We start from the raw sequence: 21513 nt of genomic DNA on the forward strand, positions 1-21513 counted from the left end.
TTAGAAGATGGGAGGGGGTGGGTAGTGAGGAGCTGATATCAAGGAGTTCAAGAAGGAAGGAATGTTTTTTAAACTGTGGTAGTAATTGTACCATATTGCTTGATGTGATTTAACTATGGAATGATATGATATCTGTATTAGCTCCCAATAAAATGGTTTTGGGGGAAAAAAATAATAGGAAGAGAAAAATGACTCCCTATATACAATGAATCCTCAGAAAATCTTTAAAATCTTCCTAACTCACAGCAAAAATATGGAGGCCAGTGGGCTGTGAGATGTTTGTAGGATGTTCTATATCCTACAAACCTGTCCTTCAAAAAAGAATGAGCGAGATTCTGGAAAGACGGCAACATAAGCAGACCCTTGTTCTGACGCTCCTTCACAAACAAAAATAACAAGGAAACCGGTAACAGTGCTTGGCTTTGAAGGACTCTGAACAGGGAGCAAGGAAAGCAGAAGGAAACTGCAGACCAGGAAAAACCAGGGAATCAACACGCTTTGTATGTGGTGAGAACATTGCTTCTCTGCCCTTGCCAGCAGGCTAGTGGCTGCTGTGAATGGAGGAAGTGACCTCAGTAGAAGAACCTGCTTCCCTACACCCCTTGTCTGCACAAAGGTAGGACCTCAAGCCTCTGCTCCAAAATTAACGAGGCAAACCTTCAAAGGAAGTCCACTTGGATCAGGCCGACACCTCCCCCAACTAAACCCAGTCAGCTGCAAGCCTACAGTGAATTGTTATAGAAGGCCCCTGAGGTGGAATTGTTCCTCTCCATGCCCAGGGGCCCCTTACAGGAAGTTGGATGCTGCTCAAGGCTAGAGGGCATGCCCCAAATTCAAGCCCTGAGCCAGAGGGGGCAGTACACCTAGGTGGGCGGTACACCTGGATTGGCCCCATCTAGGCCAGGTGGGCTTAATTCAGCCAATGGAGTCAACCAGTACCATTGACCACGCCTCCCAAGGGGTGACCTGAAAAGCCAGAAACTTTCAGACCACTGCTCTCTCTCCCTGCGGCTCCTACACAGTTCAGCCAGGCTGGGCTGAGGTCTCCTGTCTTCCACCTGCTCCTCAGCCAGGTTTCTCTGGTCTCAGGTTTTCACATGTGGGTGTGAAGTGCCCTGAGGGTGCCTGTGTAAAACCTGAAACTCCTTCTATCAATTATCAAAACCCACTTGGATCACAAACCAGGCTTCCCCTGACTATGGTATTTCTAACCCGGGAAACCTAACCTAATCTATTCCATGGCCAGCATATCTCCTATCTCCCGTCTCTGGAGACAACAGGACAGACATCGTTGGGGGTTGATTTATAAATTACCAAGGGTTCACTAGGGTGGGAAGATGGGGGAGGGAGGAGGAAAAAAATAGCTGATACCAAAGATGGCTCAAGTAGAAAGAAAATGTTTTGGAAATGATCATGTTAAATGATTTGCTTTTTTAAATAAAATAAAATAAAATAAAGCTTAAAAAAAGGGGGGGAAGAGGAAATGATGAGGGCAACATATGTACAAACGTGCTTGATGCAATTGATTGTTCTAAGAGCTGTAAGAGCCCCCAATAAAATTATTTATTAAAATGAAATCTCAGCAAAAAATAAAATAAATTCCAAATAAATAGAAATTAAACAAATTTGTAAAAGCCAAACCAATCTTACAAGAAAAAAAAGGAGTGCTTCAGACAGAAACCCAACAATAGCAGACAACAACAACATGGCAACACTACCTAGAAGGCAACATAGATATAAACGTATCCAAAGTAAAGCCGACCTACAAGACTGACTATAGAGAAAGAGAGATAGGAATTTTTAGTTATGACATTTCAAGTAAAAAGGGAATAGTGTAAGGAACTTCCAAATGGAAAGAAAGTCAAGTATATTTAACTTGGATGAAGGGAAAAGCAACATACAATAAGAGGCAGGTTGGAGAAAAAATTATGGAGACAGAAGGAGACACTAGAGTGAAGGGCAACAGATGCTAGTACTGTTATATACCTATCTCTGCAGTAACTATGATCTACGAGGAGATGCATATATAGACATGCAAGTTGAAAGGGTGTGGGGGGGAGAGTGGGTGTGTATCCACCAGTTTTTAGGTGTGACAGAGGATATTTGTCCGTGGGTAACTATCCATGCTGTGAATCTGTATGTGGTGGAACCTACACGGGATAAAGTTACGGAAACTCATTATTGTTTTTGTTGTTAGGTACTGTCAACCACTTCCAACTCATAGTGACCCTCTGTACAACCAAACAAAACACTGCCTGGTTCCTGCCCATCCTCACAACTGTTATATTCGAACTCATTGTTTGTCACTGTGTCCATCCATCTTGTCCAGGGCCTTCCTCTGGTTTGCTGCCCTTCTACTTTACTAAGCATGATGTCCTTTTTGAGAGACAAGTTTCTCTTGATAACACGCGCAATGTCCCACTTCTAAGGAGCATTCTGGTTGTATTTTGTCAAAGACAGATTTGTTTATTCTTTTGGTCATCCAGGAAACTTTCAATATTCTTCATTAGCACCGCAAATTAAATGCACCGGCTCTTCTTTGATCTTCCTTATTCGATGTCCAATTTTCACATACATATGAATGGGACCATTGAAAAGACCAGGGGTTGGGTCAGGCACATCTTAGTCCTCAAATTGGCATCAATGCTCCTCAACATTCTAGAGGTCTTTTGCAACAGATTTACCCAATTCGAGGCTCTATTCAAGCTGCTTCCATGAGCATTGATTGTGGATCCACGCAAAATTAAATTCTTGACAACTTCAATCTTTTCTCTGTTTATCATGATGTTACCTTCTGGCCAAGTTCTGAAAATTTGGGTTTATTATTTTTAAGGAAGTTTGTTGGTCTTTATATGGCTCAAATGGCAAATAAATGAATAGGGTAGTGGCATCAGCCTAAGACAGGGGATGCATCTTTGTCAGTTGGCTTCATAGCACCTCAGTACGCAGGAGAGGCAAAGTCTCAAAGCAAAGTCATATTGTTAGTGGTTAGAACCCCTGGTTAAATAAGAATGCAATGAGTACACAGTAGGCTGATGGGCCCCCACTAGGCCAGTGCTACATGGGCAACTTTAATTCTGCACATGCCATAACCTATGAAAAGTATGAAATGAAAGATGTCTATCTCAAGCCTTTGAAGGAAAAATACCTAACATGACAAGCTTGATGGAATATCTAATGAGATAAGCTCCTAAAACGCCCATTTCTGTTAACATTACATTCATACGCACTACCTGGAGTGCCTGAATACATCTTTGATCTGTTGAAAGTAGGACTCAACAACAACAAAAAGATGCTTTGTTCAATCAACTGTCTGAGTCCTATTTCTAAGAGGAAAAGAAAATCTGACGGTGGTAGATTTCCTATTGAAATGGTGCTACCAAATAATGTGCTGGAATTCTTCCAGTGGGAACAAATGCCACACAAGGATGACCGAGCACACAGGCTTGAAATTTGGTCTGTGTGTGCCAACATGTTTTCTGCATTCTATCCAGGTTTGAATGCTTGATGTTAACTTTAGGAAAACGTAGCTCTCGTGTTCTTTATTCTGAACACAGACAACTACAAACACTCCTAATAACTTCCCTATTGTCATATGTGAAATCATGAGTGCACATTTAGAAATTAATGGTGGCAAGCTGGGATATATTCCTGTTTTAATTGCAAAATGCATTAAAGCACTATGGATGCTTTGCCTGTGCGTTTTCTCTGAGGCAATGAAGACCTTTAACACTTCCAGGCTCACCACTTGCTGAAGGGGATTTCTAGGCACCAGCAGCTTAAAGAAATGAGTGCTTACTGAAGCATAAGTGGTACTAAATTTTGGGGTAGTCTAAAATCATCTTATAATTTTGAGCAGGCTCTTTATTTGTACTTACCTCATAGTTCATTAAAAACTCTGGAACCTTATTTTCAAGAACCAGAGGATGGCACACATTTTTAATTTAGACGGACTCCTAGAAGACAGTTATTGCTCAAGCATCTTCTATACAAAAGCTTTACTTCATGGTAGGCATATATTCTCTCACCAGAACACATGGGGCGATAAGTCCATGGAGTCAGGAGGGCACCTAGAATAATATAACCGGTTATTTTTCGGTTTATTCAGAGTACCCACTCCTGGTACCAAAATGTGTTAGACAGGGTTCTCTAGAGAGATAAAATCAAATTGCTGATAATTTAATATATTTATTTATAAAGATAATTAGATATGTAACACAAGAAATGAACTGTTAAATTATATACAGATAGATATATAATACAAGAAATGGACAGTTAAATTATAAAGCAGTACAAATGGCTCAGTGCAACTCACTCCTGTGAGAGAGAGTTGTGAGACACTAGCAGTCCTTCCAGTCTCGTCTGCTGCCAGATCTTCCTCTATATATAGAGAGAGCAAGGCTATCTCAGGACAGCAGCCAATCACTAGGCAGGTCACCAACTTTCAGCCAGGTCACCAACCGCCAGTCCCCAGCTCCAGAGATGTCTTAAAGGGACTTCAACTTACAGCGATACAATTCACAGGCTAGGTGTCCCACAAGTAGTGTAGTCTGTAAATTGAGGCACAGAATAAGCAAGGTAGCTGCACACTGGTCCGATGATCAAAGAGTGAGAGACAAGAAAGGCGAGGCTCACCGAACCATTTATTTCTCCACCCTTCAGTTAATCCCACTTTTGTTTATCGGCCAGGCTGGAACAATAAACTATCTCAGAAGACATATTCAAAATTGCTCACATACAAGTTTACACCACTTCTCTAACTTAACCACCAGGTAATGAATGCAGGTTCACAGATGAGTTAGTTTCTGCTCAACAATAGGCAACAACTGTGCCAATCCTTTGTTCTATACTTTGCATAGCAATGGTTTTTAAAAGTGGTGCAGTTTAACTCTTATGTTCACAATTGCCATGTTTCAAGGCAGTAGAAGACGGAGACATCTTAAAATGATTTTAAAATTTTAAGATTTGTAATAAGCCAGAGGAAGTTCTCCCTTCCCTCATCCCCATCTCACCTCTGCATTTAACAGTTCAGGGAACTCCCCTTGAAACACAAGCTTGCTGGCTACATTCAGGAACCTGGTGAATGTTGGCAATTACGAAATAGGTTGAGTTTTTCTTCTTTTAAAAATCATTTTACTGGGAGCTCTTATAACAATCCATACATCCATTGTGTCAAGCACATTTGTACATATGTTCCCATCATCCTTTTCAAAACACTTTCTTTCTACTTGAGTCCTTGGTATCAGCTCATTTTCTCTTCCCTCACCCACCTTCCCACCCTCATGAACCCTTGATAAATTATATATTATTATTATTTTCATATCTTATACCATCTGCTGTCTCCTTTCATCCACGTTTCTGCTGTTCATCACAATGGGGGGGGGTTTATACATCAATCATTGTGATTGGTTCCCCCTTTCTCCCCCTTGATGAATCTTTAGGTAGCTAGATTTAGGGACAGGGAGGTTGTCCCTCCCATGCCTGCAAAGGCCCCTACAGAGGAGGTTGGAAAGAAATCAGGCAACCATTGAACACCTAACGAGAAACCCAAACTGAGCATGCACAGACTATGGCCCCCCAGGCCCAGGTAAAACCAATACCTTGGGCACACCCACATCACAGGTGAGCCTAACTCAGCCAATGGGGTCAACCAGTACCTTCAACCAAGCCTCCCAGCAGAGGTGTTAAAAGTCAGCTGCAGGAAAGGCAATCTCTCTCTTTTGCTCTGGTCTTGCAGCAGGTCGGAGGGCAAGGGCTCACCCGCTGCCCTGGCATGCCCCCTCAGAGCCCGCTCCAGGCCTGCTCAGGGGCCCACATGCGCTTGGGCTCATAGGTTCTTGCTCACTTGATCTCTTGGCCCCTGGGATTTCCCAGTCCCACACGTGTGAGTGTTCTTTTCCACGTGGTTTTTTGAGCACAGGTGTAAACCCCAGCGCAGCTTCAGTGAGGCTTGATAGCTTTGTACACTTTTGTGACTGTAAAACTGGAAAGCCTTCCGTTCCGTCATAAAAATTCCCTTGGTTAAAAAAAAAAAATTCCCTTGGATTAAAAAACGTGCTTCAAAATTCCCTTGGATAAAAAAAAAATTCCCTTGGATTACAAAACGTGCTTCAGCGTGACTTCTTTCAGTGTGCAAAGCAAAGAACCGAGGTATTACCCACTCTAGAAACCTAACAAAGTCACACTAATTTCTTTTATTTGTTACTAATTTCTCTTAAAAGTGACTTTAACCTGCACCGCAGTTTCATTTCGTGCCTTTAGTGATGCATACCAAATTCCAAAACATTAATTTCAGTCAATTGAGCCGTCAGTGGCAATGTTTTTAAATTGTATTTATTATCGCTTCTCGGCCTTTTGGCTAAGATCAAGTGTAAATTGTATTTATTAGTAAGGTCAAGATAAGAAAGGAGTTTGGGCTTTGATTATAAAATGCAGCATCTTTCTCTGGTGACTTTGGCCAAGCCTTTCGTCATTTTTACGAATGTCTTTGCTGACCTCCATTTTTCTGGCTCGAATTGCCCTCATTCTATTAAAAAACACCTTGCCAACATTAGTTCGCGTTTTAGCAGACGTTTCCACACGGTTAACTTGCTACTGATCGGTCTGGTTTTTGTCTCTTCCACAGAGACCTGCCTTTTATCTTCTAGATCTGATTTGTTACCAACCAGCAGAAATGGAACATTCTCATCTTCCTTTACTCTTAAACTCTGCTCCTTGAGTTCGCTGTTGCTGCAAAGGGTTCCGTTCCTGTAACCTAGGCGGCACCGAGGAAACCTTCCCCACTTCGGAAATCATTGGTCTCTGATTGCAGCAGAAGCCTCCTGCCCAGCTGGCTCTAAGGCATCAATCGGAACTTCCTCCCCAAGCGAGACTTCCTTCTTCCGATCACTGTCTGCTTTGGTGGGCTGATTCATAGCCCCCCACAAACTCATCGTACGTGAACTGCCGTGTCAGAGTGGGCTTCCCCACACCACTTTGGGTAAGGCCAAAAAATTCTTGGGCTTATTTGCGGCCATCTTTCTGTTGCAGTTTTTGCGGAAGGACCAATTAGAATGCGGACGCCGGAAGCCACGGCTGCGCAGTCTCCGGAAGCCGCGGCTGCGCAGACTCCGGAAGCCGCGGCTGCGCAGACTCCGGAAGCCGAGGCTGCGCAGACTTCTTGTCCGGACCGAGGAACCCGGCGGCGCCCGAGAGCAGCGCACGGGAAGCCGGAAGTCTGTTGGCCGAGCTTGGGTGGCTGGAGGAGGAGAACTTCGGTCGCTCCACTCTCAGGAGATCCACCCTCCTCGGGGTTTTTTCTTTCACACTGCGTTGCAATCCATACGGAAGGCTGCAATCCTTGATCTTCATCAGCAAGTGCTTCGAGCCCTCCTCAATCCTGGTGCTGCCTTCTTCTTAATACGGTCCAGCTCCTGGGATTCTTTGCTCAGCCTACAGATTGAATGATGAGAGGATAGCACACGGTTGCGTACCTTTCTTGATGTTAAATCATGCAGCGTGCCCTTGTGCTCTTCAGATGACAGTTCAAAATCCTTGTACAGGTTCAACATGAGCAAAATGAGTGTTCTGGAATTCCCATTCTTCTCAATGCCCTCCAATTTTGCTAGCATCCACACAGCCCAATGCCTTTGCATAGCCAATATAACACAAGTCAGCAAATAAACTTCTTTTTGGTACTCTCTGCTTTGAGCCAAGATCCACCTGACATCAGCAATGATAGTCCTTGCCCCACATCTTTTGATGAATCTGGCCTACATTTCTGGAAGCTCCTGTCTTATTAATGACTTTTACTTTCTTCATGTATAATGTTCTTGATGTCATCACGCAGCTCTCACATCTGTCATCAGCGCTCAATGTGTCAAATACGTTCTTGAGATGTTCTGGGAATACAGGTAGGATATATTCAAAGTCCTATTTTGTCTCTTATGAACTTGTTTTCATTTTTCTCAGCTTCAACCTAAACTTCCATGTGCGCAATTCATGGTCTGTTTTGGCTACTGAAACTGAGTCTCTCCATCGTCTCATCCCACAGATGTGGTCAATTTTACTTCTGTGGATTCCATCTGGAAACGTCCATGTGTATCGACACTATGCTGTTGAAAAGGCATTTGTTATGAGGAAGCTGATGGTCTGGCAGAACTCTATCATGCAAGCTCCAGCTTCATTTCGGTCACCAAGGCCATATTTTCCAACCACTGTTCCTTCCTCACTGCTTCCAACTTTCACGTTCCAATCACCAGTAACTACCAATGCATCCTGATCGCATGTTTGGTTAGTTTCAGAACTGAGAAGTTGGTAACGTTCAATTTCTTCATCACTAGCTTTAGTGGTCAGTGCATACATTTTAATAATACTTGTATTAACTGACTTTCCTTGTAGGCATACAGATATTATCCCATCACAGACAGCATTGTACTTCAAGAGAGATCTTGAAATGTTCCTTTTGACAATAACCGTGATGTTATTCCTCTTGAACTTGTCATTCCTGGCATAGTCGACCATGGTTATTGTCAGATTCAGGATGGCCAGTACCAGTCTGATTCAGCTCACGAATGCCTACAATACCCATCGTTACGTGCTCCATTTCACCTTTGATGACTCCCAATTTTCTCAGATCCATACTTCATACATTCCAAAGGTCCGGTTATTAATGGATGTTTTCAGCTGTTTCTGCTCATTTTGAGTTGTGCTACATCAGCAAATGAAGATCCTGAACGCTTTCCTCCATCCCCATCATAAAGGCCAACTCTGCTTTGAGAGGGCAGCTCTTCTGTCCGCAGTCATGTTTTGCCTGCCTTCCACCCTGAGGGGCTCATTCATCTTCGAGCCCTATATCTGATAAAAGTTACACTGCTAGTCATAAGGTTTTCGGTGGCTACTTTCTCAGAAGGGGGACAGTTTATTTCTCTTTTTTTCCCCTGTTTAAAATTTTTTTCAACAGTTTTATTGGCAAGTAATTTACATATCATATAATTCAAAAGTTCAATCATTCAATCAATAACTTTCACATACATTATAGGGCATTTTGCAGCCTGTTCTTAATCTGGAACTGCTGAAACCTATTCACCTTGGGTGATGGGGCTTAGACATAACCAAGTACCTTGAGGGAATGAGTCATTGTACCCTAGAGCCCAGGACCATTGTGTTAGTCTGGGTACTTTAGAGAAACAAATCCACAGAAACTCAGGTAATGAGAGAGTTTTACATAAAGGTTAAGTGTGCATCAAGAAAACATCCCAACACAGTGCTGCCCAAACTCACAAGTCCAACATTAACCCATATGTCCAACACCAGTCCACAAAGTCCTCCTCCATCTCACTAAACAGATACAATGATGCTGGCTGCAGGAGGAAAGCTTAGTCAGTGAACGTGTAAGCATCTCAGTGCTGGCAGGGGTCTCCACACGGCTTCTTCAGCACCCAGGACTGCATCGGGGTAGGTCCATGTGGCTTCTCCTCAGGGATGTCTTGCAGGAAGTGAGCTTTGCCAACTGAAGCAGGGAATTGGCTAAGGCAGCTGCACCCTGGTCTTACCATCAGAAAGCAAGAGACCCAAGAACTAGAAAGGTTAGGCTCGCTAAGCCATTTATCCCTTTGCCCTTCAATTAAGCCCACATGTGTCTATAGGCCAGGTTGGCACAATAAACTAACTACCTCAACCATGATCTGATCTCAGGAGACACCAAGGTCAACTGGCATGAGTCTGCAAAGACAATGTTCTATATCCTACAATAAGAAGAACAATAACACTAGAGGTATGCATATTCTGGAATAATCAGCCATTTGAGATCAAAAGGTAGCATTTACCCAAGGGCAAAATTCAGAAGGGCTCACATAGAAGGTGGAATGGAAATAGGAAACAGGAAGTGGGATCAGTAATGTTATTATGTTCAAACAGTGACGTGAAACAAACCCTGTGTGAATTACATGTAAAACGTATGATCGGCTCTGTAAACCATCATCCCATTCATCATAAAGGTTTTTAAACATGTAAAGTGACGGAGCCAGAGTTGGGGTTCCCGACCACGTTTGCCTTAATTAAACGACCACTGTGCTGAACTGTAAGTAGGACACTTGTAAAGTGCAGGACAAAACAAGAAAACGCATTTTGCCCGGGCGGTCTACCAGATGCAGAGGGACCTTTGCGAAATCCCTGCCCCGCACTCCGGTCCAGCAATCCTTAGGTGGGGAGCCTGAGTCCAGCCCTTGGGAGCCCTGGTTCCGCCCCCAGCGCAGCGCAACCAATGGCGTTGGTCGGCCCGGCCCAGCGCCAGGCCGGCTGCACCTGGATTGGGTAAACGGGGGTGGGCGGGGCCTCGGGAACAGCCCCGGGAAGGAGTGAGCCGCGAGGAGTGGAGTTCAGAGTCCCGGCTTGGGCGCTTGTTGGGTGTCGCACGTGGGAACCGATGCTGCTCTGTTTTGCGCTGTTCTAATCCGGTAGGTCGGTGGCTTGGGACCCTAGGGCCTCCGTGGCCTGGCGCCCGTGGACGCACCCCGGAAATCCGCAGCGGGACCTTTGTTCGCGCCCTGGCTGCGCGGGCGCGGGAACTCGCTGTAGTAGGGCTAGTGGCCTCCACGCGCGCGCCATCGCTAGCTGTTGAACTTGACTCCGAAAGCGTTTTAAGCCTAGCCCCTCACCCCTACCTTGTTCTCCCTACATTGCTGCGATTGCTATCGTGTCCTTATTGGACTCAAAGGGCGACCTTAAACGAAGTCCTTGGAGTTTTTGTGAGTTGCTGTGGCGTTTAATTCCGACTCTCAGCCACCCGGGGTGTTACCGAGCAGAGCTGTGCACCCTAGTGTTTGGCTGTAATCTTTACGGGAGGAGATCGGCAGGCCATTTCTCCGTGGCGCTGCAGGTTAGCTTTGACTTTCCAACCTGTGTGTTAGCTGCCCAGGACTGGTAAAATGGATGGAGCCTGGGTTTGCTAAGGCTACACCTGTTATCACCACGTGCATCCAACATCGCTCTGGGGGAGGGGCAGAGCCTGTTGCTGACATCTGTCAGCCGCCCTTGGAGAGGAACCTTGTACTGTCAGCTCCTGGCCCATTGCCCTGTGCTTCCAGTTCCTGGAAGTTAAGGAACTGTTGGTGTGCCCAAAATGAGATGCTTCACCCAGCGCTTGCTGGACTGGAAACACCAGTTTTAGTTCTTAGGGGCTGCTGAGTTGAGGAAGTGTGCAGTGGAAGTGGATAACTGGGCTTTTGTTTAGTGCGCTATCAGGGGAACGGGCTTTGCAACTTGGGTAAACCTAGGTTCAGATTCTGACTCTTGTAGCGTGCCCTGAAGCACACAGCTCCTGTGTGGAGCCTCCTTTTCCTCCTCAGTGAAGAGCACACAATCAGTGTCTGCCAGGCATTGACCTCTGCTGATTCCTGCTGGGTCCACTTGCAGTTGCAAAGGTCCCTGGTTGCTTTGGCCAGTGACTTTCCTTTCTGGCTTCCTTCCCTGGGCTGTGGTGAGGTTCACTCGTGCATGATATTTCTACAGAATGGTCAGGCGCCCAGCGGACTCAGTAGGTGTTAGCAGGTGCTCAAAACAAAACAACTCACTGCCATCCAGTTGATTGTGACTCATAGGCTGCTCACGGCAAGGTTGGCAGTTCAAAACTACCGGCTGCTTTGTCGGAGAAAGATGAGGCTTGTTACTCCTGTAAGGATTTACGGTCTCGGAAACCCACAGGGGGCAGTTCTACTATGTCTAGGGTCGCTATGAGTTGACCAGGTGGCAAGAGAGCGTTTTAGTCCGTACTCAGTGACTAAAACTTGGCTCTGAGTGCATTCAGTCTGATATCATACTAATGCTCACAGCCAGCTAAAGAACTGTGACTATTCACAATTTATGTATGAGGGAGTGGAACACAGAGATGTTAGCTGAGTGGGGTCACATAATTAGAGCAGGAGTCACACGTTAGCAAGTATGTGACCCCAGCAGCCTGGGTCCAAGGTCCATGCTGTTCACACACCCCGCCTCCTGTCACATGCTCTGGACATAGTCCTCCAGGTAAATAACCCCAAGAGAGCTGGAGAAGTGGAGGAGTCCAGCTTGACAGGTAGCAGCTGTTCATCCACTTGCTTTTGGGAGAAGAGAAAGTGTCTTTTCCACTGGGGTTCCCTAGTTTCTGGCTTCAGATGTCACAGATTGAGAAATAGCTTCAAGGGGAGGGAGGGAATAAAGAGGAGCTGATATGAAAGGGCTCAAGTAGATAGAAAGTGTTTTGGAAATGATGGCAACATCTGTACTAGTGTGCTTGATATAATTGATTTATGGATTGTTATGATATCTGTTAGAGCTCTCAAAATTACTTTTAAAAAAATTAAAATGTGAAAATTTAGAAGAAAAAAGAGAGAAATAACTTCAACTGAGGTTTCTAGAAAACCCTTTGAAATGTGCAAAATAGGTGCCGTAGTCAAGGTGAAAAATCTGTGCTCCCGTCTACCCACTCTGTTACCCTGGGGCTTCTTGAATCTCAGCTCTGTGGCTCTGTTTTAACCATGAGGATCTGACACCAGGTAGAGGCAGTCCCTTTGGGGAATAATCTTTTTTTTAGAATGTTCATGAGGCCATATCTGTAGGGTGTGCCCTACACAGATTAGGATCAGGATATAAGCACCAGGAGGCACAGAAGCAAGCAAGTACAAATAGATGCCAAGTGAGGGTCACCCAGGCACCGGGGACTGCTGGAGCTGGAGAAGCAGAATCAAGGACTTCCCTCCTCCACAGACAGCTAAGCCAGACAAAAACGAAATGAGAAACTATCACTGCCAACCAGGGGATTTGACTCATAAAGACCCTAGACGACAAAGTAGAACTTTGTTTTTGAAGCATTTCTGTGACTACATCTTTATGAGAGCTGACAGCCTCGTCTTTGTCCCATGGAGTGGCTGGTGGATTTGAACTGCCAGCCTTTCAGTTAGCAGTCCACTTCTTACCGACTGTGACACCACCGCTCCTTCCCCTAATGCAGGCACCCTGAATTTGGACATCTAGTCTCCTGAACTGTGAAAAGATAACTTTTGTTAACGCCCTATTTGTGGTATTTCTGTTATAGCAACACTAAAACCAAAGAAGGTATAAATGGGTTAAAGGATTACACTAGGGATTACTTGATCCTTAGTGGTCATTGGATGCTCAAACTTTCAAGTTCCCTGCCCTGGAGTTGATGCCAGTTCAGAGCAACCCTACAGGACAGGGTAGAACTGCCCCTGTGAGTTTCTGAGACGGTGACACTTTATGGGAGTAGAAAAATCTCATCGTTCCCTCGGGGAGTGGCCGGTGGTCTTGAACTGCAGACCTTGTAGTTATCAGCCCAATGTGTAACCACTAGCAGAGCTCCAGTCATTGGGTACAGGACTGGGAAACTCCTAGGAGACGGTAGAGAGCAGGGAGGGCGTGTCTAGACGGAGTGAGTGGAGTGCCAGGGACCATCAGCTTTTGGACAAAAGTCACTGTGTCTCAACACAAGTGTTGTGCAAAGAACAAGCTTTGCCGTCAAGGCGAAGGGGCAGCAAGTTGACGATATTAGAGAGAAATCAATGAGTGTGGGCAGACACTGCAGAGCTTTCCCCTGCTGAGAGCGGAGCTGAGTAGCTCTCACCACGGAGTTGATCGTCTGTGGACAGAGGAGGACTGTTTGGTGATTTAGAAATAGCTGCTGTGTTGTTTGCCTCGTTTAAGCCCTTTGGAACTTTACATTGCTGCTGTGAGGGACCGTGACATGTGGGTTTTGGTAGGTGCTGTAGAGTCGATGCCACCTCATGGCGAACCTCTGTAAACAGCAGAACAAAACAAGGCCTCCTCCGACGCCACCATCCTCACAACTGTGCCCGCGTTTGAGCCCCTGGTCACAGTCACTGTGCCAGGCCATCTTGTCGAGGGCCCTCCTGCTTTTCCTCTGCCCTCCTGCTTTTCCAAGCGTGATGTCTCTCCTGACTACAGTCCAAAGTAAACAAGACAGAGGCTCACCATCCTTGTTCAAAGTAAACAAGACAGAGGCTCACCATCCCTGCCTTCTGGCTGTGCCTCTTCCAAGACAGGTTTGTTTGTTCTTTTGGCAGTCCATGGTATTTTCAATATTCTTGGCCAGCACCGTAATCCAAATGCATAGCTTCGTCTTCAGTCTCTTTGATGTGTTAAAAAACACACACACAAAGCTGTCACTAGAAGATAAGGACTGCCGAACACCTGACCCATCTACATGCTAGAGTATTTTATAACTCACATTATATCATGAATATTGTCATAGAAGCGAGGCATTGAATAAGGACTACTGACGAAGAATTCATGGATGGATTTGAATTTGAGTGTTGGTGAAGAATATACCATGTTGAAAGGAGGGCAGCCAGAATCTAGGTTAGAAGAAGCATAGATCTACGTTAGAAGTACAACCAAACTGTTGCTTAGAAGCCAGGGTCATGAGACTTCATCTCCTCTATTTTGGACGTGGTATCAGGAGGGCTCAGTCCCTGGAGCAGGAGAGCAGACTTGCAGAAGTAGAGGATCATGGAAAAGAGACGTCAACTAGACAGATTGACACAGTGGCGGCCACAATGACCTTGAGGACAACAACAATTGTGAGGATCAGGCCTCCCCAGGCAGTGCTTCGTACTCTTGCCCATGAGCCGAACGGGTGGCGCCTAACAGCAGCCAACATGATGGGACACAGTATGGAAGTTTCTTAAAACAGTGAAAATAAAAAATAGCAATAAAGCTACCATAGGAAGAGACTTCAACAAGTTAAAAAGTTCCTGAAAACTTTTCATTATATTTTCATTTCCTTTGTTCCTGTGAACTCCCTGAGGCTTGAACATATGACCCAGCAATTGCACTCTGAGGTGTGTTCACAAAGGACGTGAAAGCAGGGTCAAAGAGATGCTTGTACACAGTGTTCACTAAAGCACGATCCATAGGGGCTGGATAGAAACGAGGTCATGAATGTCTAATTAGGAACGTAGTACCAGGCTTATTTTTCCTTTGGGTCCTATCTAAGTACTGTAAGCATGAAACAGCTCATGACACGGTGGAACTTGGAAACCATTATGCTGAGTGAAGTCAGTTGGTCACAAAAGGACAAATACTGCATGAGGGAGAAGACTTTCCCATAAAACCTTGTCGGAGTGCTTGTTGACTTGGGGGTGACCTTATCACAGTGCTATATGGGAGCGAATGAATGGTCTTCTCCCTCTCCCCACATCTTAGAGGTACATAGAGAGGGCGTGGTCTGTGGTTCATGGGCACCGGGCAGTCTTGCTACCTCGTGTCCTGGAAGACTGGAGTGGAAGACTACAGGAGAGCAGAAGCCTGCCTTCACCTGGGTATTTACCTTTATAGTAGTGGACTCACGCAGTACTTGTCCTTTTGTGATCAGCTGACTTCACTCAGCCTAATGGTTTCCAAGTCCCACCGGGTCATGAGCTGTTTCATGCTTTCGTCACTGTTGTTTAGGGATGCATAGGGTTCCATTGTGCGTGTGTGTGTGTGTGTGTGTGTGTGTAACAGTTTCTTTATCCATTCTTCCACGGATGGGCATTTGCACGGTTTCTATCTCCTTGCTACTGTGAACTGTGATGCAGTGAACATGGGAGAGCATACCTCTGTTCCGTCTCGTACTTTAGAGTGTTGCGCAATGGTGGTATTTATTGCTGGAATGAGTGGGTTTTCCAGTCCCAGTTATTTTAGGTGCTGCCGTATTACTTTCCGTAGCAGTTGTACATGCTTACAAACCCAGCGACAGTGTATAAAATCTCCAATTACTTCCTATCCTCTCCAACATTTGTTGTTGTTTGCTTTTTTTTAAAATTGGCCTATCATTGTAGATGAAAGGTGATATCTTGTCATAGTTTTCATTTGCATCTCCCTCAAGGGAGTTTTGAGTGTTCTTGGAGTTCTGGTTACAAAAAGAAGTCTAAAGGGGCAGGTTCAGGGCTGCAGGGTAGATAGGATAAGGTTTTCCAGTGAAACTCCCATGAGCCAACCTTGGCTAGGCATGAAGAGTGAGCCGTTGCATAGGAGGGGAAAATTCCTCAGTGCAACATAAGGGGTCTTGGTTTCACCGAAGTGATTTTCCATTTTCTGAAAATTTCTTCATGGTGAGCTCCTAGAATCATTTTGTGTTCGTGAAGAAAATCTATCAAGATAACCCTTTGAGTCCCCCCACCCCCGCCCCACACCTACATAACAGCCAAACCCAATGAGCTGATTTCTCTGACTTGAATTTAACCCGCTCAGCAGATTCCCTTGGAAGCCATTATTTTGATTGAACCTAATTTTTGTTTAGGATGTCTGTGTTAGACAGGGTTCTCTAGAGAAACAAGACCAGGACACTTAGGATTTTATATATATTTATATAGAGATATACTACATAAGAAACAAACAGCTAATTAGTCTGTAGAGCAGTACACATGGGTCAGGGCAGCTCATTTCCGTGAGACAGCTAATACACTGGCAGCCCTTCAAGTCACGAGGGCCACCGGGTGCAAGTCAAGGAAGAAGACAGCTGAGTCCTCTGTAGAGTAATGCAGGCAATCCGGACACAGGCAGCAAACAGCAATGCAGGTCACCAACAGTCAGCCAGATGACGGTCTGACAGTCCCCAGCTCAAGCGATGTATACTCAAGTAGCATGGCGAAGCAGGTCTTCAAGGAACCTCAAACTACAGCGACACAGTCCACAGGTTGGTGTCCCACAGGTAGTGCAGCTGGCAAGTTGAGGCAGAGAATCAGCTAAGGCAGCCACACACTGGTCAGATCATGAAAGAGCAAGAGACAAGAAAGGCGAGGCTCACCCAGCCATTTATCTCTCTGCTCTTCAATTAATCCCACCTGTGTCCATTGGCCAGGAAGACACAATAAACCTACCTATCACAATATCCTAATGGACTAAGACAAGTATATGACTGAGACAACTTGTCTGTAGCTATCCACTGATCTCAGAGATAGGTAACCAAGTTTTGTTTTTTCGCTTGTTATTGTACATGAAGGTTTACAGAGGACATCACCAGTTTTACACTCAATGATTCACACATCTTGTTTCTGGTGAATTACTCTGAGAAATTCAATGCTTCCCTAGTATTCCTGCTCCCCTGTAGCCTGTCTATTTGAAAATTGAGCAGTGGGGGTGAGTTCATTTCCACATCTGAAGGATGATGAAAGGCCATGGTGTGAGAGGTTCTGTTAGGTTTCACGGGTGGGAAATTCCTCGGTTCTTGGTTTCTCATGAGAAAGAATTCACACCGAAGCCTGGTTTGTGATCCAAGTGGGTTTTTACAAGGGACGGAAGAAGTGTCAGGTTTTACAGTCACTGAACATGGGCAACTTTGCAGGACTGCACACCCACACGTGGTGCCCTGAGGCCTGAGAGGCTGTGACCAGCCGAGTGGGCACTGGACAGGAGCAAAGCGTGAAGAAAAAGAAGAGAGGGCGGATTCACGGTCCAGGTATATGAGCCCTGTGGCTGGGAGGTGTAGTCCAAGGTTTTGGTTGATCCCATTGGCTGAATTAAGCTCACCTGGGCCTAGTTCGGGCCACCCAGGTATACCACCCACCTGGCTCAGACTTGAATTGGCTCATGCTCAGTAGTCGTTATGGCTGGCTAAGGGCTCCCATGACTCTCCTCCAACCTCTTATAGGGGCCTTCAGGAATGGAGAGGGACAACCCCCTGTCCCTGTTTCTCGAAATCTAACAGTTCCAGCAGTCTCTGTCTTATCAGTAAACCTGATCTCTTTTATGGCTTTCGATTTTCCACACAAAAAAATTCCACAGTGTTCTCCAGGACTTTCTCGTGAGGCTCTTTTGAGAGCAGTGGTGGTGGTGCCTGGATGCTGGCCGGTTCTTCTGGTTCCAGCCTCATGGAGACCGATGTTTGTCTGGTTCATCAGGCCAGTGACCAGATTGTTTCCGTGTGTCTTCGAATTTCCTCACTCCTGTTCCCTCTGGACAGAGAGAGACCAGTAGTCGTCACACCTCAGTTGGTACTCACCAAACTGCGTTGTAGAACATTCCTTTGGGGACTGTGTTAAACCTTTATTTGGAATGAACTCAGCACATGTGAACTGGAACCTTTAGTGGCAGTTCTTTTTTATGTGCCTCATGTTCTATGATCTCACTTACATGAAAACAAGAAGAAAAGACAAGTGTATAGAGATCCAAGTTTATTAGTGCTTGCCAGGGGCAGGGAAGGGAAGATGGGCTAGACAGTGCTTAGTAGAGGCCTTTCTTAGAGCAAAACTCTGGAATACACTTTCACAAATCCTTAGAGAAATGTGCCCAGACTAAAATGAGTGCTTTCTGAACTTAAAATTGTAATTTGTCCAGATTGCTGGTGGAGATCGTAAGTCACCAACTGCCCTTACCCTCTTCATCCTTAACTTGTGTCTCAACCCAGAAAAATACCTTGCGAGGTTTCTAAGTACTGAATTTTTAACACGAGGAGACTCAGCCACCTCCTTAAGCGTGGCGTGATCAGCCATCGCTCCCACTGTTCGGTCAGTTGGCAGATAGTATTAGTATCTATCTAGTTGTGCTTGGTACTGTGGGGGATTTTTTTTTAAGTAGTGTTCATTCAGTGTTTTAAAGGAGCTTAAGTTTAAATGGTAAGATGTGACCATGAAAATTTCGTTGAAATTGCAGTGTTGGCAAATTCCTTTGGGTCAAGGGTAAGGTAAGCTGTTGAGAAAACAGGGGTGGAACTCACTGGAGAGGATCGCTTCCAGGGCCTCCGGGGGTAGGAGGGTGATGGGCCTTAATTCTCGTTTTGACAGCCATTCACTCAGGAGCCCAGCGTTCTGCAGTAGGACGCACCCAGTGTTCTGCGGGAAATGCTAGCAAATAGGCCGATGCCTTGGCAGTTCTGGAGAACTGACGAATTGAAAGAAGCTTAGAGGAAATTTCATGTTGAAAATGATGCAACGTTTTTCCTTTTCAGGCAACTTTAAACCCAGTGTGATGGCTGCGCCTGTCAACAACGTTCACGGGAATGCTGACCTCTGGGCCTCACATCATAAGATGCTGGCAGAGCCCTTGAGAGAGAACGACATTGAGGTGGGGAGGCCTAGCAAGGTTCTTTAAATTAGAGGCTTTTGTGGACTCTCCGGGTTCTAATCATGTCGTGAATTATCTTTCTGAGAATCAGCTATGCAATTACAATACTAGGACCAGGTTTAGAGACAAGGGATTACAAAGTGATTAGATGTCTGTTAAGAGCAAACTTAAATATCTATGGGGATAAGTCAAGTATTGTTGCAAAATTATAAAAACCTGTATTTAACAAAATATCAAAATGGGAAGTTGTTCTCCCCAAACCCCAAATATATCAAAATATCAAATTGCTTCTCAGCACATCCTTCGTCTGGGTGTGTACACTTTGTTCGGAAGGCAGTGTTTCGACTTTCTAGCCCTTCCCCTGGGAGCCTAAGTGGCATAGTGATTCCTTGCTGGGCTACTTACTGACTGCAGGGTCAGCAGTTCGAAACCACCAGTGGCTCCGAGGAGAAGGAAGGGGCTTTTTACTCCCATAAAGAGTGACCGTCTCCTTGAAAATAGCTCATAGAACTATGTCAAGTAGGCTGTAAATAACTTTCTGAAATGGGGCTGTGCATCTGCACTCTGTGATAATGATGTGTAACATTAATCAAAGCTCTATAAATTATCATAGCATAAATATGCCACTAAACAATTCTCGTAATTTTTAATTAATTAATTTGCTCTTGAAACATGTGGTAAGCAAGAATAAAACTATGCCATCCAACAACTCCCTAATTGGCAATAAAATAAAACATAATTGAACCCCAAAATCCAGTTACAGTCTTGGAAACACTCATGGGGCAGTTGTACTCCATCCGGTAGTGTCTCTGTGAGTTGGCAACCACTCGGTGGCAGATAGAACCCTCCTTCCCTAAAGAAGTCTGCTCTTTACACCACAGCAAACTGTCAGTTTTGTCAGGCACCCTCAAGGGATTTAGTTGGTGGACCTTTTAAATGTTCTTTGAATTGAGGGATCATGACCCATTTGAGGGGCAGGATGGGGCTGTGGGATGGGTGGGGTTAAGTTTCTCAACAAACGTGTTACCCTCGGAGGATGGCCAGGTGCAATGTCATCATAAGAAAAATTCCTTGGCACAACTTTTCTTGCTTTCTTCTCCTCAGTGTAATTTTCAGTTTTGTTCAAACTTCTTCCTCATAAGCCCCTTGCGATCATCCTTTGTCCTCTGGGAAAAAATGTATCAGGGTTACCCTTTAGGAATTCCAGAAAACAGTTACTGTAACCTTGTGAGCTGTTGGAATTGGGCTTTTTTAAATTTTGGCCTTGACGCCGAGACGTGTTACTGAGAGGAGAACTCTTCTACAGCTATCCACTGTCCCAGGCACATGCGTAACCACGTTTTATTTGGGATAAGCCTAGGTGTGTCTGCACTGGAACCCTGGTACCATTGTTGTCTTACTCACCTCGTGTGAATTCCTGCACCTGCTGCACCCGAGTGATGCTGTGGAGCAGTGGCCAGCAGAGATCTTTGCAAACGTGGCTCTTCCCTTATCATTCAGCAGGAGGCTGTGCAGACATCTGGAAGCATCTGTTACTCACTTCTTTTTACCATCGCTTTATGGAGATAGTGTTCACAGCCCAAGCACGCCTCTCATGTGAGGTGCACCGGCTGGTAGGGTTCATTCTCCCCCTGGGGCTCTGCACCCATCACCACAGTCGATTGTAGGAACCTCTCATCACCCCAAAGGAAACCCCAGACCCAGCAGCGCTCCCTTCCCTCTGCCCCTGAGCCCCTGGCGGTCGCTCCTCTCTTATGTCTGGACCTGCATGCGTGTTTTCATCTAAGGACGGGGAAGTAAAAGTAAGATCAGGGAGGCAGAAACTTGTTGAGATGTGAAATGTAGGGGTTAAAAATAAAAATGCAGGAGAGTGTGGAATCAAGAATTAGGCAGGATGCTTCCTTTTCAGATCACCGCACGTCATTTGGTTTTCCTTCATCTGTTGTCCTCTATTGGCTCCTTTTTGATGGTAAGATTTGTGAGGAGATGTGTGCTGTCCCTTAGGTATGACGAGAATCTTCTTAATGCGGTTATTTGGGTTATGGTTGGCATCTTAGGGCTAGATATGAGTCTATAGTAATGGCTTGTTAGGAGGCTGTTGCTTTGATCAGGCAAGTTTTTTAAATAAAAAATGCAAGGGTTGAGTGTGTCTCGTATTATTCTCACTAGGTTTTCAACATCATCAAGAAGGAGAGCAATCGGCAGAAGGTCGGATTGGAGCTGATTGCCTCAGAGAACTTTGCCAGCCGAGCCGTTTTGGAAGCCCTGGGGTCATGCCTAAATAACAAGTACTCTGAGGGCTACCCAGGCCAGAGGTAAGCATGTCAAAATGTGGGTTCTCGGTCGTGAGACTGTCTCCTTCAGTCCTGTTCTCGGACAGCTCTTTTATTATGCCCCACGGGTGATCCCATAGATATTTCTAGAGCCTATATAAATGCTCAAGTTCCGATTTCCCAGTGCCTTTAGAGCAGTGGT

At 45.3% G+C, this 21513-nt stretch overlaps 1 protein-coding gene and 2 pseudogenes across 2 annotated transcripts in view; 2 read left to right on the forward strand and 1 right to left on the reverse strand.

Annotated features, from left to right (window-relative positions):
* Window positions 1–6136: 6136 nt before the first annotated feature.
* On the reverse strand, window positions 6137–8569 carry LOC101650174 (annotated as a pseudogene).
* On the forward strand, window positions 6339–6488 carry LOC115870593 (annotated as a pseudogene).
* A 1778-nt stretch (window positions 8570–10347) lies between the features above and the next one.
* The window catches only part of SHMT1 (serine hydroxymethyltransferase 1), a 28451-nt gene continuing 17285 nt past the window's right edge, over window positions 10348–21513 (forward strand). Inside the window, exons 1-4 of one of the 2 annotated variants that reach the window (XM_045293521.1) lie at window positions 10381–10436; window positions 17321–17434; window positions 18923–19038; window positions 21208–21353. In XM_045293521.1, coding sequence (XP_045149456.1) covers window positions 18943–19038; window positions 21208–21353 — 242 coding nt within the window. In that variant the 5' untranslated portion in view covers window positions 10381–10436; window positions 17321–17434; window positions 18923–18942. Of the gene's footprint in view, window positions 10437–17320; window positions 17435–18922; window positions 19039–21207; window positions 21354–21513 lie in introns of both variants that reach the window. The other variant, XM_004712962.2, reaches the window with a different exon arrangement.

This window comes from Echinops telfairi, unplaced genomic scaffold (genome assembly GCF_000313985.2).
Source record: "Echinops telfairi isolate 266 unplaced genomic scaffold, ASM31398v2 ScPeMD7_2010;HRSCAF=2546, whole genome shotgun sequence".
NCBI classification, from domain to species: domain Eukaryota; kingdom Metazoa; phylum Chordata; class Mammalia; order Afrosoricida; family Tenrecidae; genus Echinops; species Echinops telfairi.